The sequence below is a fragment of the Martes martes genome (assembly GCF_963455335.1).
Source record: "Martes martes genome assembly, chromosome: 9".
In the NCBI taxonomy this organism is placed as follows: Eukaryota; Metazoa; Chordata; class Mammalia; order Carnivora; family Mustelidae; genus Martes; species Martes martes.
The window spans coordinates 124,194,249-124,220,185 of NC_137896.1; the positions used below are offsets into that span (position 1 = coordinate 124,194,249).

Sequence of the window (25,937 nt, forward strand, 5' to 3'; positions counted from 1 at the left end):
AAATCTTAAAAAAAAAAAAGTAATTCTCTTGCGATTATTACCACTAACAAAATTCATGAATATCGTATATACTCATTCTGTGTTTATATATTTATATTTCCCTGATTTTCTCAAAAGTTTTTTTTTATAGTTGATTTATTAAAATCATGATTCAGACAAGGTTTCCATAATATATTTGCCTTTGAACCTCTTAATCTGAATAATACTCTTTTCTGTCCTCTCCCTTTCCATATTCTGGATGAGGTGATTACTTCTTGTGTTACCTGTTGACTTTGTGCTTTTATATTGCTCATGTTTCTGATAAACAGTATTTAGATCTGGTGACTTTATTAGATTAAGGTTTAGTGGGTTACTTTTTTGAGACAATTTTTCGTAGGTGGTGATGCTGTTTCATATTTTATCATGGGGCATTTATTTGTTTATTTTACTTTTAAGATGATAGCATATTAAATCACATAAAATGTTAATTTAGAAATATTCCCATTGGGGGAGCTCATTTCATAATATATCTTTGATATTTCACTTGTATCTTTGACTCATTAGGATCACTTTGTGTTATCTAACAGTTTTTTCTAGCATACCATCTTTACTTCCATGTTAATTTGACCTGCTTCTCTCAGCTGTTACCTAAAAGTGTCAAAAACCAGGATTGATTGAGGTCGATTTAGTTTGGAGATCTTCTCTAAGGAGGTAGGGTCTTTGAAGAATTCTGGTTTCTGGAATCTATATTAATACTCGAGTGTGTGTGTGCGTGCACATGCATGCCAAATTTCATTCAAAATGTAAAACTTGACTTTTCCTTGGTATAGTTGAGTCAGTAATACTGACTGGGAAAACAAGCATATATAATTACCCTATGAAGTATGTGGACAAACAAGTAGCAAATTAAAAAATGTTAGTGTGGTTCTTGGCTCAACTACTAGACTAGCTAAGTGACTTGTTCAACACCATTAGAAAAGTGTATGATTCAAGGGAAACAAAAGCAAAAATGAACTTACTGAGACTTCAAGATAAAAAAACCTTACTCACAGAAAGGAAACAGTCAACAAAACTAAAAGGGACCCTTGAGAATGGGAGAAGATATTTGCGAACGAAAGGTTAGTATCCACAGTCTATAAAGAACTTATAAAACTCACACCCAAAAAACAATTAATGCAGTTAAGAAATGGGCAGAAGACATGAATAGACAGTTTTCCAAAGGCTTCCAGATGACTAACAGCCGCATGAAACAGTGCTCAACATCACTCATCATCAGGAAAACACAAATCAAAACCAAGATGAGATGTTACCTCACACCTGTCAAAATGGCTGCATTTAACAACATAAGAAACAAGAGATACTGGCCAGGATGCAGAGAAAGGGGAACCCTCTTGCACTGTTGGTGGGAATGCAAACCTGTGCAGCCACTGTGGAAAACAGTATGGAGGTTCCTCAGAAAGTTAAAAAAAAGAACTACCCTGTGATCCAGCAATTGTACCACTAGGTATTTACCCAAAGGATACAAAAATACTGATTTGAAGGGTATGTGCACCCCAGTCTTCATAGCAACATTATCAACAATAGCCACACTATGAAAAGAGCCCAAATGTCCATCAACTGATTAATGGATAAAGAAGAGGTATATATATGCAGTGGAATATTACTCAGCCATCAGAAAGAATAAAATCTTGCCATTTGCAACAACATGGATGGAGCTAGAGTATATTAATACTAAGCAGAATAAGTCAGCCAAAGAAAGACAAATACCATATGATTTCACTCATGTGGAGTTAAGAAAGGAAATAGATGAGCATATGGGAGGGGTAAAAAAGAGAGGGAAACAAACCCTAAGAGACTCTTAATTACAGAGAACAAACTTACAGGTTGATGGAGGGAGGTGGGTGGGGAATGGGCTAGATGGGTGATAGCTGTTAAGGGGGGCTACTTGTTACAAGCAGCACTGGTTGTTGTATGTAAGTGATGAATCACTGAATTCTATTCCTTGCAACCAGTATTGCACTGTATGTTAGCTAGAATTTAAATAAAAAATTTTTAAAGCCTCAGTATTTAAAGTTACACTTAATAAAACGTATACACACACACACAAAAGAAAAGTGTATGATTCAGTTCATACCTCGAGAAAAAGTAAGTTACTAGGTGTTGATGGTGATTAGCAGAAACTTGCAGTGTTGGGGCACCTGGGTGGCTCCGTAGTTAAGCACCTGCCTTCGGCTCAGGTCATGATCCCAGGGTCCTGAAATCAAGCCCCCGCATCGGGCTCCCTGCTCAGCGGGAAGCCTGCTTCTCCCTCTCCCACTCCCTCTGCTTGTGTTATTTCTCTAGCTGTGTATCTCTCTGTTAAATAAATAAATAAAATCTTAAAAAAAAAAAAAAAAAGGAAAGAAACTTGCAATGTAAAATCTTTTGAATGTTAATGGTCTACTACAGATACTTAAGCCTGGATAGGTTTACGTTTCTCGTGGATAAGAAAAGGTTACTAAATAAATTTGTTGGTAAATTTGCCAAAGTGATTTAATATGCTGAAGAAATGAAGATACTCTTAAGCACTTTAGCTCCTGTTTGTTTGCAGTAGATACCATTACAGCTCAATGATTATGTTTATTAAAAACTATCCAGGAAGGATGATTACTAAGAATATTTCATAAGCCTCTTAAGTAACTCTTCACATTGGCTTATAGTTAATTAAGTTTTCATGTAATTTTGTGTTTTTTGTAATCGATGCACAAGTAGCCTTCAGGTGTTACAGGACTAATATGGAAAAGTAGTGCCAGTGGGAAGTTATCAGACATTTTATGTTGATAAATGTCTTCCTTGTTGCAGAAAGTCTGAAGAAGAGCCTTGTTCACTATCCCATTAGAATGAGCATTGTGTATTAATATATATGAAGGATTTATAAGCAGTTACTATCCAGATACTTGGTTTTGTGATCTGAATTTGCATTTCATACCATAAAAAATAATTCTTTTTATTCAAGATATATTGAGCATTTATAGATAGCTAAGACACAGTTCCTAGCTGCCTTGACCCCAGAGCTTAATTTCTACTATTGCCTTAAAGTAGAACTAATTATAATACTATGAAAATGTGATTAGTGTCCTGTGGTAGTAGAAAGTGCTTTAATATCATTTATTGTAGCTCTGAGTGGTTTTCCCCCAACTTATTTTTTATAGTAGGCATGTGGTAAGGAATTGGATCAGATGTTGTCTGAGAAAAATTAGTACTCTTAATCGTATAAATGTACTTATTACTAAAGCATATTCTTGTTTTTTTTACACAAACTTACTTGAAAACCTTTTGAATTATGTGTTAGTAAATATGAAAACTTAGAGCTTAACTAAATTGTTGTTTGAGGTGCTTTATCTGTTTTTTTCATGTGATTAGCAATGATGCTGCCTACAAAAAGTTGGCATTTTTGTTAAATTTTGGAATTTCATGGGACACTGTTGTTATTTTAAGGAAACAAAGAATCAACCTCAAAACTTAACTTTTTAATTCAGATTTACGTAGGATTACAGAGTGTCTTGGCCATAGAAAAGTTTCTGTTACGTATCTTCTATAGGAACCAGATCCAGTTGTTTGTTAAAGAAATAATATTGGGGGAGTTCCATGGCTTAATGTCACAAACAAACAAAAAAAATGAAGACAGACTTTACACCCCAGGCAGTACTGTGTACCATAACTCTTGGATACATTTTCTTCAGATTAACATAGTTCAATATGCGTACCTGGATGCTAGATACTCTCCTTGCTTGTTAGAAGAAAAAAGTGCTCTTTCTTCCTAAGATCTAACCATTCCGGATGAAGTTGTTAAATTCATGTCCAAATTTTTTTTCTCTTACCACCAAATGATACCAAGATTTGTAACTGCATAGGACATAGAAGATTGGCATTTTCCAGGAATTTTGAGAGTCCCACTTGATGGTATATGTGTGACCCCCCCACCGCCTCAACTTTATTCTGTTACTAATACGGAGATTATTGGCCTGAGAGTTTGTGTTTACTTTCTATCCTGTTGTTTTGCCCACTTTCTCCTCCAGTGTTTTCATGAGTGAAAAAAATGGTAGCACCGTAACCTGCAAAGCTGAGTTCGACTGTTCTACAGATATTGTTTTCTTTTGTATTTTAAAGTCTTTTCCTCATGACCTACTGAGTCACCTCCATTTAAATGTGACCTATAATACCATTCATTAGAAGAAGAAAATATTCCTGGGGATAGTATAAATGAAAAGCTGGAAGCAAAGCCCTAATGTTTAACTTTTGGCTTGCTCATATTTGAAAGTGGATTATCTCCCTTTGATTTTTTTGTGTGTGAAGCAGTCAAACCGAATCCACTAGAGCAAAGATCAGCAAACTATAGTCCAGATCCGGCCCACAACCTGTGTTTTTTGGCTCACTTTCTAGAGTTGGTTTTTAGATTTTTTTAAGTAGTTGGGTGGAAAAAGAATAACATTTTGTTACACATAAAAAATACATGAAATCCAGATTTCACTATTCAGAAGTAGACTTTTATTGGGACACATTCATGCTCATTTATTTTGATACCTGTGGCAGCTTTTGTGCTACAGAGGTGTTGTTGAGAACAGAGATCATATGACCTGCCAAAGCTAAAATGTTTACCATCTGGCTCTTCACTGAAAGTTTGTTGACCCCTGCCCTGGGGCCTGATTCACCACAAAAGAAAGTATGGATCCTTGAGACTTCCCATGTTTATTGATGGTTCTTTAACTTAAAACCTCATTTATTTGGACCACAGATGAAAACCTGGAAGTAACCAAAGAAAGGCTTCAGTAAAGCTCTGGTCCTTCTTTACTCTTGAGAAAATTTCTTGTCTTCTACTTTGGTGTTTTCATTTTTCTTAAAAAAAAAAAATCTCCCTCCTGGGACCCCTGGGTGCTGAGCCACCCAGTCAGTTGAGCGTCTGTGTGCCTTTGACTCTGGTCATGATCCCAGAGACCTGGGATCAGGTCCTGCATTGGGCTCCTTGCTCATCAGGGACCTTGCTTCTCCCTCTGCCTGCCATTCTCCCTGGCAGTGTTTTCTTTCTCTTTCTCTTTAATAAATAAATAAAATCTTAAAAAAAGATTCTTCTTCTTTCTCTCATGGACCTGTAGAAAGGTAATAAAATACAGATAAATAGATGAAAAAAATGGTGTACTCTGGTCACTTAAGGACTGTATGAATTTTGGGTTATTTACCCAAAGTCTTTTTTTGTGTTTTCAAATACTTACTTGAAAGAGCACACTAGTGAGTGTGAGTGGGGGGAAGTGCGGAGGGAGAGAGAGAAGCAGACTCCCCTCTGAGCTCAGATCCCCAGCGCCCAGCGCAAGGCTCGCAGGACTCCATCCCAGGACCCCCAGATCATGACCAGAGCCAAAAAGTCAGATGCTTCACCAACTGAGCAACCCAGCCTCCTCTCCTTTCAGTCTTTCTTAACAACTATCTAAGCATTTTCTTAATTTCAAATTCAAATATTTTTAGTAGTTACATGATACTCCATTTTATGAATGTGTTGTGTGGCAGTTATGTGGTTTATAATTTCAGAATTTCTGTAATCTGCAAGTAACACTACTGCAAGCATGCTTGTAATAAAGCTTTATATATATTTATATATTTGTCTTTACAGGTTGTTTCCTTTCGGAGACTTCTCAGTTTCCAGCATCTCTGGTTGCCCCAAAGTCTGTCCTTTGGTTCTTCAAGCCTTTTAAGATTGGATTCTTTATAGGAATTTCGGCACCCTACCTCCAAACCCAGGCCTGTCCTCAGGCAAAGAAAGCCATTAAAAAACTCACTCTATGCCAGTCCTTTCTTTTAAGTGTAGACTCTCTTCCAGTTTGTTTTTTGTTGTTTTCTATTACCTTCAGGTTTCTGTTTGTCCAGAGTATATAGGTATCTGTAGAGGATTTAGGTTAAAGGAGCTATACCTCCAATTACCAGGAAACCTGTGCGATTCATTTTAACTCTTTTAAGAACAGTGACCATATTTTTTTTTAAAGGTTTTATTTATTTATTTGACTGACCGAGATCACAAGTAGGCAGAGAGGCAGGCAGAAAGAGAGAGGAGGAAGCAGGCTCCCCGCCGAGCAGAGTGCCTATTGCGGGGCTCGATCTCAGGACTTCAGGATCATGACCTGAGCCAAAGGCAGAGGCTTCAACCCACTGAGCCACCCAGGCACCCCAGCAGTGACCATATTTTAACTTGCTTTTTTCTCTACAAAATCTGACACATTGAAGATGTCCAATAAAAGCTTACTGAGTAAATGAAAGGGTGAATAAAATACTCACTTTGTGAAAACCATTAATGAATCCAGCTTTTCTAACAAGAGAATAGCTTATATGCCATCCATATATCTTTTTTGATGTAGTATCTGTTAGATCTTTTGCCCATTTTTTAAATTGGGTTATTATTTTTAAAGATTTTACTTATTTATTTGGCAGATCACAAGTAGGCAGAGAGGGAGGCAGTTGCAGGGGGAAGCAGGCTCCCCGCTGAGCAGAGAGCCCGTTGTGGGGCTCCATTACAGGACCCTGAGATCATGACCTGAGCTGAAGGTGGAGGCTTAACCCACTGAGCCACCCAGGCGCCCCAGGTTATTATTTTTTGAGAGTTTTTTTTATTTTTTTAAGATTTTATTTATTTGATGGAGAGAGAGTTAGTTCAGGAACACAAGCATGGGGAATGGGAGAGGGAGAAGCAGGCTCCCCACTGAGCAGGGAGCCTGGTATGTGGCTTGATCCCAGGGCTAAAGGCAGTCACTTAACAACTTAGTAGTTACCCAGGCTTCCCAAGAGTTTTTAATACATTCTTGATACAAGTCCTGTTTTGGGATATGTGATTTCCAAATACTTTTCTCCTGGTCTGTGGTCTTTTCGTTATTATCAGTGGCTTTCGTATAGTGTGTTTTTATTGATGAAGTTAAATTTTTTAGACATCGGTTTTTCTTTTATTGACTCTGGTTTTGATGTTAAAAATCATTACTAGATGCTAGGTCACACAGCTTTTCTGTTTTTTTGAGAAATCTTATAATATTAAGTGTTACATTTAGTTGTATGATACATTACTTAATCTTTACATAAAGATGTAAGGTATGAAAAAAAAATTAAAAAAAAAGATGTAAGGTATGTGTTGAGCTTCATTTTTTGCATATGGATATATCATTGTTCAAGTATCATTTGATGAAAAGATTGAAGAGCTTTTTTTTTTTTTTTAAGATTTTATTTATTTATTTGACAGAGATCACAAGTAGGCAGAGAAGCAGGCAGAGAGAGAGGAGGAAGCAGGCTCCCTGTGGAGCAGAGAGCCCGATGCGGGGCTCGATCCCAGAACCCTGGGATCACGACCTGAGCCTAAGGCAGAGGCTTTAACCCACTGAGCCACCCAGGCGCCCCATGAAGAGCTTTTTTAATAGCTAACTTTTTAAAAAGATTTTTATATTTATTTATTTATTTCACAGGCAGAGATCACAAGTAGGCAGGGGGGGGGGAAGCAGGCTCCCCGCTGAGCAGAGACCCCGATGCGAGGCTCGATCCCAGGACCCTGAAATCATGACCTGAGCCGAAGGCAGAGGCTTAACCCACTGAGCCACCCCGGCGCCCCAATAGCTAACTTTTTTAAAAAGTTTTTATTTTTAAGTAAGGTCTACACCTAATGTGGAACTTGAACTTACAACCCTAAGATCAAGAGTTGCATGTTCTATGGACTGAGCCGGTCAGGCACCACTTTAATAGCTCAGTTATGAATGCTTATGTACCCAGCACCAATTTAAGTGTTCTTTGTTACCTTTTTCAGCTTTTACAATAAGCCATGTGGCAGCTGCTGCTGTTACCCTCCCATGAAGAAATTGAGAAAAAAGTTTAGGTTACTTGTCCAGAGTTCTAGAGCTAGTAAGCTGTGAGAACTATAATTTGAATCCGGTTCTGTCCCCTTGTAAGCTTAGGAGTTTGACCTTTATCTATAAGTCAAGGATTAAAATACGGGAGTTATATGAACAAAGTATAATTCAGAAATATAACTGATTACACTTTGGAGATTAGATTATATGATGGGGAGATGGGAGAGGATCATAATATTTTAGGTAAGAGATCACAATATTTTAGCTAAGAGATGGTGGTAGTCTAAACAATCAGACAGCTGGTGGGGCACCTGGATGGCACACTTGGTTAAGCGTCCAACTCTTGATTTTGACTCAGGTCATGATCTCAGGGTGGTGAGATCAAGCCTTGTGTTGGAGCTAAGCCCGGGGCAGGGAACCTGCTTCAGATTCTCTCTCTGCCTTTCCCTTTGCCCCCCCGCCCCCCCAAAAAAAAACTTTAAAAAAATCACACAACAATAACCAGACAGATGGAAAATGGTTAGATATAAGTGAGGTTGACATTAGTGACTGGATATTGGTGTAAGAAAGGAAAGAATTAAGTTATAAGTGGGGAAGAAAGAAGAGTAAAGTTGAAATTTTGCCCAGGGAATGGGAGGAAGGAGATAGTTGGAAATTTTTATGAGGAGAGAGATTTTGGTTCATAAATAGAAATGTTAGAGCCAGGGTTCTAAGCATGTATATAACAATGAGAGTGGATTAGATTGCACGGGATAAAGGGTAGAGAGGAGACTACTATGGATAGAGTACTAGGAAACACTAACATTTAAAATGAGTTGAAGAGACAAATGGAAGTCTGGGAAGAAGCCTGAGAAAAAGCAGCTGGTGTGTGGGGGGGGGGCGGTGTGAGTAGAAGAATTTTAAGAGACAAAGTAGGAACAAAGAACTCCTCCCTTACAGGAAGGGCAGAGTGCTTTGTAATGTCATATGCTCTGGATTTTTAAAAAGAGAGAGACTGATTGGGGGAAATAATAGGATTATATTGTAAGACCCAAAAGCTTGGAAAGCTAAATTTGTAGTGGCCTCGGTGTTGAGTGATTTTTCCGCCACAGTGCTTAACGGTAGGAGGTAAGGGCCTCTGACTAAAGAACACATTGTCATGTGAATAATAAACTAAACAATTAGAAAAGGAAAGACAAAATACACTTCAGTTTTGGTGTAAGGAGAAGGGAAAGGAGCTTCTCTTAAGGAAATTTCAATACTTTCAGTGAAAAAAAATTTTTTTTTAAGATTTTATTGATTTATTTGACAGACAGAGATCACAAGTAGGCAGAGGCAGGCAGAGAGAGAGGAGGAAGCAGGCTCCCTGCTGAGCAGAGAGCCCGACGTGGGGCTCGATCCCAGGACCCTGGGATCATGACCTGGGCCGAAGGCAGAGGCTTTAACTCACTGAGCCACCCAGGCGCCCCTCAGTGAAATTTTTTTTTATCATTGGTATCAGATCTACAAATAATGAAGTGCTGAGAAGTTTTGAAAAATGTTAACTGAAGTAAAAAAGTAATTTTGTAATTGGACCTATAACAAAAAATGGACTATTTTAGTATTTGAGCTTGCTGCTTTTCTTCTTTTCTTTCCATCTGTTTTGTTCAGCTAGTAGGGGTTTCTCTTGATAGACAGACTAGCCCAAGAACCTTTGACCCCAGGGTTTTAATTTTAGTTTTAATACAGATTGCTATTATGTGCTCTCTTTAGGAAAATCTGTCTTCATAGAGAAATCTGTTTTTGCCTGTCTCAGCTCATGCTAATAGCAGTAATAGCAGCAATGTAATATAAAAATATTTGATGCAGTCTATTTAAATTTTTCTTTTATCTAATTTTTGTTTTTGTTATTCAACAGGTTTGATCTGTGGATGAAATGAATCATGATTTTCAAGCTCTTGCATTAGAATCTCGGGGAATGGGAGAGGTAAATATTTATTAATACTGAGAATGTATACCTCACATTGATTATTTGAGCCATTGAGACTTATTCTTGAAAACCATAAATATTCTTGAAAATAGTGGTTATGTCTTCCACATATGGGTTTTTTAAAATCTTGGATTATACAGTTTTATAGTTGTGGTGATTTCAGTTTTTGTTTTTGTGTTTTTAACCCCTAGTGGTAATTTTTAGTGAGATTGTGTCTAGTTGATTTGATTGACTTGGTTTAGATCATGTTTTATATTTTGGTAATGAACAATAATTACTTTGCTCTGAAAAGAGCTTTTCTTTATCCTTGTCCTGCTGTTTTATATTTGTATGCTGTTTGCTTTTGCCACACTTAATTGTTCACTATTCTCTTCTAAAAAAAAAAAGTCTCCTTGTTCAGTGTTTGCTTAATAAACTTCTAATCCTCTACAAGACTGTACTGAGAAATGAGTCTTATCTATTGTCCCATTGCTATCTGTAGCAGAATTACTTCCTCTTCTGACTTCTCATAGATCTTTGTACATATTTTTATTATATTACTTTGTTACAGTTTTTATATTAGTCTCTTATGTAGATTGTTAGCTTTGAATGAACTGACACATCGTGAGCATTCTCAATTTTTTAACAGATTTTATCAGTCCTGTTAATATATGATTTTCATTGGGGCATTCCATTTAACTGCACCATTACATAATTTAAGGCATAAAAAATGCTTAGTTTTCCATAAACCTGAAGAATATTTAGAAAACTTTAATTGCTTATAAAAACCCTTGTGGTCACATCTTTATTTTGTCGTGTTCTGTAGTACTAACATAGTTGGACTTTGCTAATAGAACATAACCGTGAACAGACATAAGATGTGTAATAACTGCTTGCTCCTGGAGATTATTTTACTTTGGTAGATTAGAGACCTTCCTGAGACTCACTCCATCCAATGCTGTGCTCTTCAGATGCAGAAAAAGAGTCCAGTCACTCCTCTGGGCCACAAGAGGGCACCCTGCAGCTAGCTAACCCTTCCCTTCTCCAGAACAGCGTTTTCCAAAGAGTTTGTCATTTTCAGAGGACTGATTTAAGGGTGAGTTAAGGTGCTTAAGCATAAGTATTGCCAAAGTAAACTTGTTAGTCTAGTGCATAAGGTAAAATTCTGGTCCCTAAGAAAGATTTGAAAGAGGGAATAATTTTTTAGACAAAAAACAACAAACTAGAGCTTCACTGCAGTACAGGGGCTACTTAGGCTTTATTTACGCTATGGGCGAATAAAAAAAAGCAGTTGAAAAGGGCTTTTTGTTTTGTTCCCTGCTATTTGTTTTCTTAGGTTATTCTGCTTTCTAAAGACCAATTAAAAGCAGGTTTGAACACTGTTTCAGCCAAGTCTGTGACAAACTTGAACTTGATTTTTTTTTAAGATTTTATTTATTTGACAGACAGAGATCACAAGTAGGCAGAGAGGCAGGCAGAGGGAGAGGGGCAGGCTCCCCGCTGAGCAGAGAGCCCTGTGTGGGGCTCCATGCAGGGCTCGATCCCAGGACTCTGGGATCATGACCTGAGCCAAAGGCAGAGGCTTTAACCCACTGAGCCATCCAGGCACCCCTCGAACTTGAAGAGCGAGTAAAGTCACACCATTAACTTAATTCTCTTAGACCCACCCTCTTCTCCAAGCACTTTACTTCCTACATCTACATTGTATGTATATTTACCAATTGGCTCTTTTCCCCCCTCCCTTTCCAAATAGTTGATAAAGGTAAAGACATCTTTGCAGATTAAAAAAAAAAGTTATGATCAGAAACAGTTGGAAGAGTTTGGTTAGTTATTTGGGGGTGGAGGAAGTATACTTGAGGTTTTTGGGAAAAAGAAGCTTGGTTGGAATAGTATGTTAATCTAAACTTAAAGCTAGGCTTTCTTAATGGAAATTTCAGATATGCCGAGTAAAAATGGCTAGGGTATAAAAGTGGCTAGGGTTAAGACTGCCTGCTTTTTTGGGCAGATAGCAGTACATCAGTGCTTCTGTGAACTTCATTCAGTAGAAATGTATTTTTAAATAAGCTGTTACCACTAATTATTTTTTCTTAACAGTTTACCAACTAATTCTGTTACCTCTAGGAGATAGCTAAGAAACCTCAGGTTTCTGTCTCTGGGTTCTCTCTCCCACAAGCCTTTCTATCTTTCCTCATCTCACAGGCAGCAGGGAACCTTCTGGGATTTCCTTCTTTGCCTGTCTCTCTCTCACCAGTCTTCTCCTCCTTTCCTGACAGGTGAGGTTTTTTTGTTTTTGTTTTATCCCAGAATTCATTCATTTTAATAAATTAAAAATAGCCCTGAGTTTCTGGCTCTTCAGTTTTCTAAAATTGCTTGTTTATTTTTTTAATGTGACATCTTTTTTTAAAGCATTGCCCTATTCTTGACTTTTTCTTCAAAAATAAAGTTTTCTTTATTATATCTTAAGTTGTTGTAGATCTTTAATGTAGGAAGCACTGCATTATGTATAGGACTGTTTTCAAATGTACTGTATAGATTGTGATACCTTTGCTGGCCCATCATCGGAAGGGCAGTCTTTTCTATTTGGTCATCCAGAAATGGGAACAGATCTGTATTCATCCATTCATAAACTCATTCTTTCCATATTTTTCATAGCATGTTCTTGTCAAAAAACACTGATTTGTATTACATCATATTGCTTCAAAAGAGCAAAGGTAATTCATAGGAGGTTGGACTCAGCTTCATTAGTATAGTGTTTTAAAACTACATTGCAGAGACGCGTATCTGTTATTTTATACGCACGCTCTGTTTTCCTGTTTATTTTTTGAAATGGGGGAAAGAGGCCTCTGCCTGAAATTCTTTAGGAAACCCAGAATTTAACTTTAAGTCACTGAGTTAATGTGTTTTATTTGGGGAGTATTCATAGCTTAGTATGATAAATAATGCCCCCTCCTTTCTTACACAGTATGTGTGTATGTATTTATTTATTTATTAAGGTTTTATTTATTTGGCAGAGCGGGGGGGTCACGAGGAGGTAGAGAGGCAGGCGGGGTGGGGGGAGCAGGCTCCCTGCTGAGCAGAGAGTCCGATGTGGGGCTCCATCCCAGGACCCCAGGACCATGACCTGATCCGAAGGCAGAGGCTTAATCCACTGAGCTACCCAGGCACCCCAGTACACAGTGATATTTAAAGAAAATTATCTGCCAAGATCCCAGGTGGTGTGGTGAAGTGGAATACTGGAGAGGGGAGTAAGGAGACTTCTGTTTTCCCTGATCTACCACTAGTGCTATGACCTCAAGTAAGACTGGCTTCATTGAAGACAGTAATAAGAATAACCTTTTGTATGAATTATATGTATCTCAAATGTTATAGCTCTGACCTGAGCTTTTAGGGATGACTGGAATGGAAACCAGCTACTTGAAGACAGACCATAGTTTTGTCTACATAAATCTTTATCTTAACAATTCTACCTTAAACTTTATCCACTATAATGAATACCCACATTATATAGGCTGAATTATGATAATACCATTAAAGTTTATTATATCTAGTGGTATTCTACTGAGAATTTTCAGAAATGCTGATGATTTAGACTGATTGAAAAGAACCATCTTCTGTGGTTCTTAAGTGTGGTAGTTAAGTGTAAGGAGAATGAGCAGTGTAATTATACAGATTGATGGATTCAAATCCTGATGCTGCCACTTACTAGCCACATGTATAACGTTGGTTCTGTTTCCTCATGCAGAATGGGACTGTATTAGGCATCTTGTTTATTTCATGATCCACTTAAAATACTCAGATGGACTTAAAAAAGAAGGCAGACAGCTATAGACAAGATTTTATAATGGATAATGTCATAGTTCTTAAATCAGCCAGTTAAATGTTGCTGGTTAGTATGTTATTTATATTTTACAATATTAGAAGGTTACTATTTTTTAGAAGTAAAGATATCTAATATTTATGTGTCTGCTGTGTGCTAGATACTGTTCTAAGCAGTTTACTTACGCTATTTCATTCTAGCCTCAAGAAACTCATGATAGTTGCTTTATTATTATCCTTACAGATGAGGAAACTGGGGCTCAGAATGGTTAATTAACTGGCCCAAGATCATGTATAGTACTGATGGAATGGATGCCTTGACTATTTACAGTAATGCTTCCTATTAGAAGTGATGACGTCTAATGTTTTCTGTTAAAGCATATTAGGAATGGAGAAGAGTTGGTGAAGTTGTAAGATTTGAAAAAATGAAAAAGTATTGCTTTCTTTTATTAACAGAAAAGATTAAAGTCTGGAAAAGCACTCTTCTGGGGTTCTAAAGAATTACCTTGTGGTTTTTTTTTTTGTTGTCTACAGATTTAGTTATTAACATCTGTGCCTCTCTTTTCTGAATTTCCATTCATAAAGAGAGTCATCTTACATCCTGATTTGCCCAGACAGTCCAGATACATATCTGTTGTCATGGCATAATTATTATTATTACTGTTTTTTAAGATTTTATTTATTTGACAGCAAGAGAGAGAGAGGGAATACAAACAGGGGGAGTGGGAGAGGGAGAAGCAAACTCCCCCCTGAGCAGGGAGCCTGATATGGGGCTTGATCCCAGGTGCCCTTGTCATGGTATAATTATTAATAGCACCCCCTTCCTCAAAAGTGTCCCACTTTGGATTTTTATGAACACCTTAATTTAAAACACCATATTGTAGACATAAAGCCTTTCAAATTCTTTTGATTCTTAGGATTATGTTAATTTGGTTGGTTATGTGATTTTTATGTAACAATTTGCATTAAAAAAATCAAGTACACCTCTAAAATTCTAGAGGAATTTAATACATATTTTGAGGCAGCATGCTAGGTTTTGACTGATTTCTTTGAAGATGGAGAGGGCAAGCCATAAATGCTTCTTGAAAGAAGGAACTAATAAAATGGTGGACAGTTGGGGGATGAATTTGTATGTTCACCCAATCATTTCTGACTTGGAGGACAGAGTTGCAAGTTGACAAATACTAAATTGACCGTGGTTTAAAGCTTCTGTGAATTGTGGAACTAATACCAAGTGGTAGTGGATCATGTATTGTACAGATCTTTAAGATCTCTTAGCCCTTGTTTTGTATAATATTCTTCCCCATTTCTACTGTAGTAAAAGAGTCTCCAGGGGCAAATCTCTATTGCTATTCCAACCAGCATACTGCCTAAATCTTTTTTTTTTTTAACTGTTCTATCCCGCATTATTGCCTTCCCCTATATTTAGCTCATTTTAATTTTATTCTTGGTCACAAACTAGTAGTTTCTGAAAGTATTTGGAATCGATGTCTAAACTGTCACAAAAAGTTGTTTCTAGAAAGTACAGGCCTCTGTCAGAAGTGGTGTTAATTTTATTAACTACTAAATTGTTTTCCTGTGCATGATAACTTACACATATTTGCAAAATGAAAAGATATTCTTAGTATAGTGCTTGGCAGAAAGTAGGCACATTGGATAAATGCTTAACATTTTTTTTTTTTCCTAGTTGTATAATTTGTATTTTAAAGCAGGAATATATGAACTTCTCTACTAAAGCACTGCATGGCACTTTATCACAAAGGCTTTGGAATGGTCTCAGAGAGTTTCTATTACTTCTGCTACCTTAGAAGATTAGTTTTAAGTCTTAGAAGACTTCTGTGTCTATGATGACTGCTTCTATTAAGTCAGAATTTTATTCTCAATTCCTTATTTGTTACTGTTACTTTGATATAGAGTCTTTTTTCATGATGTATAAGTTTATTTTCTCAGGAACCATAATTTTAAGGATTAAGTTGGGTTTTACTATGAATGAATGTTCAGTTATTTATATCAAGTATAGTTTTTTAGTATTATATTAATCAGCTTTGCATTTTGTTTGAATATTTACATGAACCTTTTATAGTGAGATTTAAAACAACAACAACAAAAACCCAAAGGAAGAGGTTGCAGATTATTGTTTAAAATGTCTGTGCTTTCAATACAAATCATTTGCAGCCCAGGGTGTTCCTAACGTGGAAAAATTATTCTTTTTAAAATAGCAGAAGTTGCTTTCCTTTAAAATCAAATCTAGTTTAGCAAAAAATCTGTAGATTAGGAACATGCACAAATTGAACTTCCCCCCCTGCCTTCAAAGCTGCTTCTGTAGTACTACCATTTACCTTATTACCCAAATTTAAAACTTTATCAGTTTCCTCCCCATTCATAATCAGATCCTGTTGACTGCTACTAAATATAAATAACTCTCAAACCATTTTATTTTTCTGGTTCTTTCTGTTACTACCCTGTTTTAGTTCTTACCATCTTGGCCCTGTTGTAGTTCTGTTAAACTGATTTCCTTGTCTGTAGTCTAGAATATCCATTATTCTTATAGCTTACAACTTGAGTTGTTTTCTGAAATGTAATGTCACTCTTAACAACCTCTCTGGATTCCCTTTACTTCAAAGTAATGTGTACTTTTCTTTAGCTTGTCTTTAAGGCTCCTCAGGATCTGATCAAGAAAGCTTTACCAGCATCATCTTTGACATGCTCTCATCTGTTCATCCATCTCATACCTTGTTGTACACACAGTGCAATTTATTAGGTTGGGCCTTTGTTCATGATTTACTTTATCTTTTTCGCCTTCCACTCACGCTTTCACCACCACCCGCCGCCCAGTTTTATTTCTCAGATCCAGTTCAGGTTTTACTGAGTTCGTTTTATTACATTTAGTATGTTTGTGAGCTCTCTGAAAATAAGGTTACCAAGCCCCTAAGGAGGCAAACACAGGTAATTTAGTGTGATAAGTGTAGTGTTAGAAGTATACAGGTTTAATTATGAGCACTGAAAGACAGGGTACCTAATTATGGGCTGAGAGGGAGGAGGTCTTAAGAATGCTTATTTAAAATGCCAAATGCATGTCTCAGAAAACCAGTCTATTGTTTTCAAACAGACATATCTCCAGTCCATCTCTGAGTGTCAGGGAAGGTAGAGAGGAGAGGCTTGGATAAGTATCATTAGGAATTAGCCAAATGTACATTTTGAATAATCAGTGAATCATTCTGTCAACATAGTTTTAATGTGCTGTGTGTGTCATATATATGGTAGATAGAGCATGGGGCTTTTAGATTATTTCAGAAGTATTTGAGGTTCCTTTCTGTGTGTCTTCCACCATCCATAGATTCCTGATTTGAAATTGATAGATTGCTAGCATTCCAGACCTAGGAAGAGTCATGAGGTTAACTTCCATTGAATAAGTAAAGTAAAAGTGAAGATGAATTTTCTATCATGGAAGCTGTGGGATAGGAGATGATCCAAGCGCAGTCCTTGGAAGTAAAGGAGAGGTTTTCATCTTTTGTATAGATGTTTTTATTTATATTGAGTACAAAATTTAGTAAGTTTTTTGAAAAAATTTACAAAGAAAGTCACATGGTGGTAAAACCATTTCAAACATATAGACAAGTCAGAAGGGGACTTTGACTAGGGTTCAGGTTTTAAATTATTAGAGCCAGTCCCCAAACATTAAGCTTGGGATTATTTTATTTTTAACAAAACAAAATAGAAAATAGTTCTCTCTGAATTTTCCTTAATATTGAAAACTAATTTCATATTGGTGGTAAGTTTGCTTTCACAAACCACGTAGAATTAGAATAAATTTGCAATTAGAATGAAACTTAAATTAATATTTTTTTCCTCCTGAATAGCTTTTGCCTACCAAAAAGTTTTGGGAACCTGATGATTCAACAAAAGATGGACAAAAAGGCATATTTCTTGGGGATGATGAATGGAGAGAGACTGCCTGGGGAACTTCTCGTAAGTTATTGCTGTTATGTGTGAGAATTACGACTTGACTTGAATTTTTTGAAACCCTGTCTATCCCCAGACAGTATTTAGAGCAAATTTGTGATGTCTTTGTTGAAAATTTTATAAGTCATTATAATGTACATTTTTAATGTAAATTAACCCTTATCTAATGGTCTACTTGATAATTAGAAGCATTTGTCACAGTAAAATACTACTGGATGATAATCAAACTAAACTTAAATTTTGAGTGTAAATTACCTGGGTGTTTCTTTATTTTCCCTCTGCCCTCCCCCCCCCACCCTTGTGCTTTCTCTTTCTCTTGCAAAAATAAATAAAATCTTTTTTTTTAATTAATTTTTTTTAAAGATTTTTTTTTTTTTATTTGTCAGAGAGAACAAGCAGGGAGAGCTGCAGCCAGAGAGAAAAACAGGCTCCCCACTGAGCAAGGAGCCTGATGTGGGACTCAGTCCCAGGATCCTGAGATCATGACCTGGGCTGAAGGCAGACACTTCACTGACTGAGCCACCCAGGCATCCCAAATACAGTCTTTAAAATAAAATAACGTGTGTTTGAAAACTTGACTGGTAGACATGTTTTGATTTTTGTTTTGAAGGTTGAGTGCTTAATTACTTTATTTACTAGAACCAAATATTTTTTAAAGCATTCTGAAGCAAAACATCTTGAGCACAACATGGTAATGAGAGATTATTTCTAAGATGGATGGTTGGGAAGTATTTTTGGTATGTTATATTTGGAGGATAAGCAATAAAACATTTAAGCAACATACTTATATATTTATTTTAGTGTCAAGTTTGTATTTTGAATTTCTTGTTCCACTTCCTTTTGTAACTTAACTTTTTTTAGTTGTAGGGATAAAATTTTAAAGATAAATATTAGTCTTTACCCAGAGATATGAGGAAATTAGGAATGAATAAAAAATGAGAATTTATTTTGTTTATAAAACAAACATTTATTGAATGCCAAGTATGTACAGAGTAATATATTCCTTGTTCTAGAGGAATTGTTCTAAAGAAGAGTCTTTCCATGACTGCAGGAGACTTTATCATATAGTTAGTTTCTCTAGCTGAAGTTACCTTTTCACCCTCATGTTCACCTGTTTTTTTGCTCACTTTAACTCTTTACCCTTCATATCACTTCCTTTGGAATTCACTCTAATACTGGGAAGGATTAATGCCCCTTCTTTTTGTTTCCATAGTATCCTGTATCATTTTTATTTTTTTTTATTTATTTATTTTTTTTTAAATATTTTATTTATTTATTTGACAGAGAGAGATCACAGTAGACAGAGAGGCAGAGAGAGAAGCAGGCTCTCTGCTGAGCAGAGAGCCCGATGCGGGACTCGATCCCAGGACTCTGAGATCATGACCTGAGCCGAAGGCAGCGGCTTAACCCACTGAGCCACCCAGGCGCCCTCCTGTATCATTTTTAATGATGCACTTTTACTCTGTTATGATTGCTTTATATTAAACCTGTGATCTCTTTGAGGGCAGGAACTGTCTTGTTCTTGGAATCCCCATACATAGTACAATGCCCAGCATACAAGAGACTATAAACCAACATTTGAACTATGTTAATGAATGGGTGAATGATTGAATGAAAAATTATAATGACTAATCCCTTGTGGATAAAGGTACTATAATGGAAATGTTTTAATATGCCTTAACAAAATAGTAGTCATTTAAAAACATAGGGTTAATGAAGTGATGGCTGAGTACCACCATGATAGTTCAGCCTCTTAAGGACTAGACTTAATATTGAGTATTACATGTGATAACAAATGAACCAGAGTTAGCTTATTGGTGCCTTAAAAAAAATTTTTTTGGTAAATCTATTTAAATGTTGCCTCAAATGTTTTATTATATTTGTATTCCATTTGTTCTCTAATCTTACTGTTTTTTTTCTTTTTGTCATAAAAATGTGTAGAAAAGGGAGGCAAAGTGGGGGGCTTACGAGGTAGGGAAGGGAAAAAATGAAACAAGATGGGATCAGGAGGGAGACAAACCATAAGAGACTCTTTTTTTTTTTTTTTAAGATTTTCATTTATTTATTTATTTGAGAGAGAGAGAAATCACAAGTAGGCAGAGAGGCTGGCAGAGAGAGAGGGAGAAGCAGACTCCCCACCGAGCAGAGAGCCTGCTGTGGGCCACGATTCCAGGACCCTGGGATCATGACCTGAGCCGAAGGCCGATGCTTAACCAACTGAGCCACCCAGGTGGCCCTAAAACAAACTGAGGGTTGGTGGGGGTAGGTAGGGAGAGGGTAGTTGGGTTATGGACATTGGGGAAAGTATGTGTTATGGTGAGTGCTGGGAAGTGTGTTAGCCTGACAATTCACAGACATGTACCCCTGGGGCTAATAATACATTATATGTTAATTTTTTTAAAAAGCATACAAAATGTGTAGAAAGGTATTCATACCAGATGAATAATTTTTTTGTTAAAAATGAAAACCTTTGGGGCGCCTGGGTGGCTCAGTGGTTTAAAGCCTCTGCCTTCGGCTCAGGTCATGATCCCAGGGTCCTGGGATCGAGTCCCGTGTCCGGCTCTCTGCTCAGCGGGGAGCCTGCTTCCTCCTCTCTCTCTCTCTGCCTGCCTCTCTGCCTACTTGTGATCTCTGTCTGTCAAATAAATAGATAAAATCTTTAAGAAAAAAGAAATGAAAACCTTTAAACTGGGAGGGACTTTTATTTATTTATTTATTTATTCTAAAAGATTTTATTTATTTGAGAGAGAGCACACAAGCTGGGGGAGCTGCAGGCAAAAGGGAAAGGAGAAGTAGGCTCCCTGTCAAGCAGGGAGCCCAATGTGGTGCTTGATCCCAGGATTCTGGGATCATGACTTGAGCTGAAGGCCAATGCTTAACAAACTGAGCCACCCAGGAGCCCCTAGAAGGGACTTCTAAAAATAATGTTTAGGTGACAGTTTTTACACCAAGAATAGAAAATTCTCTGATATTAACTGATTTTTTTCCAAACTTACTTGTTTGTGTTTATAGTCGTACAGCCATGTGTTCTGAATCCATCCAGTATATATAACTATGAGCTTGAGGTGTGCCCCTGCCAGTTTGGGAGTTATTTTTATTCTTCTAGGTTTCACTTCTAAAGGTTTTTGTTTTGAATTATTATGAATCACTAAGAAAGCTTTAGTATTTAACAAGATCCTTATTGGCAGCTGAGCCTTCAGGTTAACGTTTCTGTCTCCATTGACCTTTCTGGTTTGACTGTTCTTATATCAGCTTTTTACTTTTTTTTTTTTTTTTTTTTTTAAACCAAATGACTTGCTTTCTGTGTTCCCAAGAAATGTGCCCAGGCCAGCGAGTCTCAGCAGTATGAAAGCTTTTTATCAGGATCATAATAACATTTAAAATAAAACAAGATGCTGATTTTTTTACCTTAATATGTTAATTTATGTAGATACATTTTGATTAATTTAAAAGTACAAATGTATAATTGTGTTCTTCCTTCCAAACAGACCATTCTATGTCCCAGCCTATTATGGTACAGAGAAGATCTGGACAGGGTTTTCATGGAAACAGTGAAGTAAATGCAATACTGTCTCCGCGATCAGAAAGTGGAGGCCTTGGTGTGAGCATGGTAGAATATGTATTAAGTTCTTCTCCTGCTGATAAATTGGATTCTCGATTTAGGAAGGGAACTTTTGTAAGTATTTTGAATAAATAAATATTTAATAATTATTCAGTGGTTATTTGGTTATCTTTAAATTCATTTATTTTTTTGGCTCTTCCCAGAGCTAGAGGAAATCTTCGTGCTGTTGGGCTCTGGTTTTCTTCTCTTGGCCACTTCTTGAAATACATGAAATAGAGAACCAATGGGAATATAATCTTAGCCATGTTACAAATATCAACCATAGTAGTTAAGAAACATAATTTGCAAGATTTTAATTGTTTATTCATGGTAGTGCTTGATGTGGAAGTAACTAAACAGAATCATATGCCTTAAATAGAATTTTAATCTTGTCTGTGGTGTTACTGCTTTTCTAGCACCGCTATAGTTAAGGTTGCCTTAGCCCTTCTGTTATAAATCACTGTTTTGTGCTCAGTTTTTTGGCCTTTGATAAATTAGTTGATTACAACATTAAAATAAGATACAATGCTTTTATTGTTTACATGCACTATAGCATAGTTTTAGGTCACCTTACGGTGCCTTTTTTTGTGTTCTATTAAATATTCAGAATCAAACAGATTCTTTTTCCTCAGGGCACTAGAGATGCTGAAACAGATGGACCTGAGAAAGGAGATCAAAAAGGCAAGGCTTCTCCATTTGAGGAGGACCAAAACAGAGATCTTAAACAAGGAGATGATGATGATTCTAAAATAAATGGCAGAGGTTTGCCAAATGGAATGGATGCCGATTGCAAAGATTTTAAGTAAGACTTTAACTTTCTCAAGAAGAAAAGCATATCTTCAGGGATGATACTACTAGTTGATGTGATTGATATAGACATTTTCCAGTTTTGGTTTATTTTATTTTCCTTTGTATCTTGTGTTAATCCAGTAGATTTAATTTTTTTCATAAGGAGTATTAGTTGATTATGCACCATTTAAAAAAATAATTCCTCAAAATAGTCTCAAACAGTGCATTTCATTAAAGGAATAATGTTAGAAGTTGCTGTTATTTTTCTGCTAATATGATAGTCTAAATTTTAACTTTTTCCTCCCTGCTAAAATTTAGTGAATTTTAGGTTTAATCTGGTTTTTCTTGGCAGACTCCTTTGGGGTTGCTCTTGAGCAGCTTTCTGTGGAGTTTCCTCTTCCTTCTATCCCTGTATTGTATCCCCAACACCCCCACCCAATCTAATTCCTAATCTCAGAAATGAGGAAACATAATTATTTTAGGATCTGTGACCTTCCTTATTAGTGTATATGAATTTATGGTAATACTTAATATTCCTGAATTTAGGAGGTAGGGAACATATTAGAGATTTTAAAAAGTTAGCTTTGCGCTTAGAAATCTTTAAGTTGTTAACGTTTCAGTTCTCTCTTTATGGCAGTTAAATAAGTCTTCTAGCTTTGATCTCAGATTAGACAGTATACATTTACCTAGATAATAGGGAGTTGTTTTCTTCATACTGAATTCCTACACTTTACACTTCATTAGTCAGATGCTTTGGGGCTTATACCTGAAAAATGAGCTGTTTCATTGAGATCCTGTGAACCATGGAATCTCAGTTAACTGAATATAACCATATATGTGGATGGTATGCTTTTACATTTATTGCCTGTAATTATCAAAAGCAGAGTAACAATGCTGCTTAAAACAGTGCCATTTGTGTCTGTTAAGTGCAAAAAAGCATCCAAAACCAGTAAACCTCTTTGATAAGAAATAAATTTTAATGTTTTTCAATTTGTTTTAGAACCTTATCTTGATTTTACTTTTCTGCAATTACCTGATCTAAGTTTTAGTCAAGGGCATATATTTAAAACTGAGTTGATTATGAGCCCTTCACAGTATGCATTTATAATTGAAGTGTTAATACACCATTAACTATAGCAAGAAAATAGCACCACTTAGTAGCGCAGTGCCTTTTTTCTATTATATCCTCTATTTATTGCTATATTAGAGTTGTTTGTTTGAAAGACTATGCTTCTCCATAATAAGAACTTCATTACATTTATTAGCATTCCAGTTTTACTCCACTAAGTTTGGGGTATGCATTTAAAGTTGTTTCTGAAATATTCTAGATACAGTATTATGTTTGATAGTGTAAAAATGTTTTGGGCTAATAGCTATGGCCATATGGTCACTATGCTAACATACCACTAATATGTACATTAATTGATATAGCATCAGTATATAATCACTGAAGTGTAGAACTGAAAGGAAGTGAAGAACTATAGCAGGCTTTTTTTAAAATTAAAGAAGATCCTTTCAGGTTTTTTTTTCCTTCCCATATATTCTGAAAGAAAAACCTTCAAATATTCACATGAAAAATTAGGTATGGTTAAAAGGGGAAAGGAATTAGAAATTTCTTCTAAATATTGCAAGGATAGTGGTTGATTTTTAAATAAAATGTAAGTTCACCTAAATATCTGGAAACCAATTCTTACAATTAAGTAATTTCATTAAGTAATTACTTTGTAAAATGCTCCTTACATGTTAGGAAATTTATCTCGATGTGAAGCTCCTGAACATGGGGGAAGAATTACATAAGTGTTAACAACTGGCCCTGAAAGCCAGGTAAAATAGTTACTGTTACTTACTTAATGTATTTAATGTTTGCATATACTGTGAGCTCATGTTCCTCAGAACAAACTTCTTGTGAGGGAAGAGATCTTGCATAAAATATTTCTGTAGAAGAAAAGACACTGTAAATGAGGATAGATTATGTCTAGGAATAAAGTAAAAATAAGGTTTAGACCATGAAAGATGTTGATAAAAAGGGAAACTCTGATGCTCAGTTTTTTGAGAAAATTAAAAAGGCTTGTTAATAGGGGAAATTGCTGTTTTATATGAAGTATACTCTTTTCTATTGTTGGGAATACTTAATTCTTGGTAAATATGTTATAAATTTCCATTTCTTTCTGGTACTTTTTTTTTTTTTTAAGTAAAGATTTTATTAACTTAGTTGACAGAGAGCAGGAACACAAGCTGGGGGAGTGGGAGAGGAGAAGCAGGCTCCCCGCTGAACAGGGAGCTCAACTCGGGGCCCTATCCCAGGACCCCGGGATCATGACCTGAGCCAAAGGCAGATGTCGGCTGAGCCACCCAGGCGCCCCTCTTCCTGATGATTTAAACTGAAACATTTTTGTGTGATAAAGATGGTTTTTGGAGAGTTGTCATAGAGGCTTTTCACACTTCATTTTTTTGCCCTTACTTGAAACAAAAAGCACAAGAAGGTTATGTCTTTAGTCTCATTTAAGAAACTAAGGCCTGGGAGATGAAATGATGTGCTCAAAATCATATTTAAAGACAGACTGGAGTCAGCCTTCATCTTAGTTCATGTCCTTTTGCATTGTATCTCACATTTTACACTCTGAAGTCATGAAAGCCGTCCTTTATGGCCAGTTTCGGTTTTTTTCGGAACCGTTACTAAGCAGGATATCATGGCATAATTTTATGCTGGTGGACAAGACCAGAAGTGTGGTAGGTGGGTTTTGGTTTTGAGTCTTCCCATATTTGTCACTTGATAGTCTGCTCTTCACACTTACCATTCATTTTGTCTGATTTGAGAAAAGTTTCAGGTAGTCTAAGCCTAAATTGTGATATTGGCCAATTTCCTTAAGTGTAAAATTGAGTTACATCTTTATGCCATTCAAATTAGAGCGATCGTTAGTAGTATGAACAAAACAAAACCATGTCTGTTCTTAAGAGGAAGTTAAATTAGAAAAAATTGCTGAAGTGGAGTACGTTAGTGACCTGGTGTGCCTGATTTGCCCTCTGTATTTTACCGCCATTTGTTTTTCATGATTTTCCTACTTTTCCATTCCACCTGTGACTGACTGACTACTTTTAATCATAAAGCCTTTCTGTTTTCTTTATATAGTCGTACTCCTGGAAGTCGTCAAGCCTCTCCAACTGAAGTAGTTGAGCGCCTGGGCCCCAGTACTAATCCCCCAGAAGGATTGGGGCCTCTTCCTAATCCTACAGCTAATAAACCACTTGTTGAAGAATTTTCAAATCCTGAAACTCAGAATCTGGATGCCATGGAACAAGTTGGTCTGGATTCCTTACAGTTTGACTATCCTGGTAATCAGGTACCCATGGACTCTTCAGGAGCAACTGTAGGCCTTTTTGACTACAATTCCCAGCAGCAGGTAAAGCGTGACCCTCCTTTAAAGAAGCTCCTCTTAACTCTGTGTTGGTGTAGCTGAAGTGCTGTGAGGCTTTGACCTGAATAACAGGAGTATTCTTAAGTACTTGATGTTTTAGAAATAAAATGTTTTTATGGTTGAGAAAGTGATTGAGATCAGTGTTAAAATACACTATTCACAGCTTTCTAAATAGAAATGAAATGCTTTGAGACTAATCTTGGCATCAAATATTTTCTCTAATAGCTCTTTCAGAGGACTAATGCGTTAACAGTTCAGCAGTTAACTGCGGCTCAGCAGCAGCAGTACGCGTTAGCTGCAGCGCAGCAGCCGCATATAGGTGAGTCCAACCACTTTGATGAGACTGTTAGAAAGTCTTGTGTTAGTGTTAATTAGAACGCTTCATTTTTCTATTGAATGGTGTTACGTCGTGATGTTTTAAAACATTTCATTGAGATCAAAGAGTAATTAATTACATGGCAAGAATATAGATTAACTAGGAAAGAACCGTTTCTGATTATTGTATCCTTGATGAAATGAAAATCTGTATAACTTGATGAAAGCTGTTAGCACATATGTTTTTTTTCTCAGTGTGAAGTTGAGTCAGACACTTGGAA

At 36.4% G+C, this 25,937-nt stretch overlaps 1 protein-coding gene across 8 annotated transcripts in view; it reads left to right on the forward strand.

Annotated features, from left to right (window-relative positions):
- Positions 1–25,937, forward strand: part of PUM2 (pumilio RNA binding family member 2) — a 103,197-nt gene that overhangs the window by 15,202 nt on the left and 62,058 nt on the right. For 4 of the 8 annotated variants that reach the window (XM_080814598.1, XM_080814599.1, XM_080814602.1 and 1 more), the window contains exons 2-7: positions 9,706–9,774; positions 17,433–17,541; positions 21,024–21,211; positions 21,769–21,938; positions 25,056–25,326; positions 25,567–25,660. In XM_080814598.1, coding sequence (XP_080670724.1) covers positions 9,724–9,774; positions 17,433–17,541; positions 21,024–21,211; positions 21,769–21,938; positions 25,056–25,326; positions 25,567–25,660 — 883 coding nt within the window. In that variant the 5' untranslated portion in view covers positions 9,706–9,723. Of the gene's footprint in view, positions 1–9,705; positions 9,775–10,730; positions 10,853–17,432; positions 17,542–21,023; positions 21,212–21,768; positions 21,939–25,055; positions 25,327–25,566; positions 25,661–25,937 lie in introns of those variants that run through there. The other 4 variants (XM_080814597.1, XM_080814600.1, XM_080814601.1 and 1 more) reach the window with 2 other exon arrangements.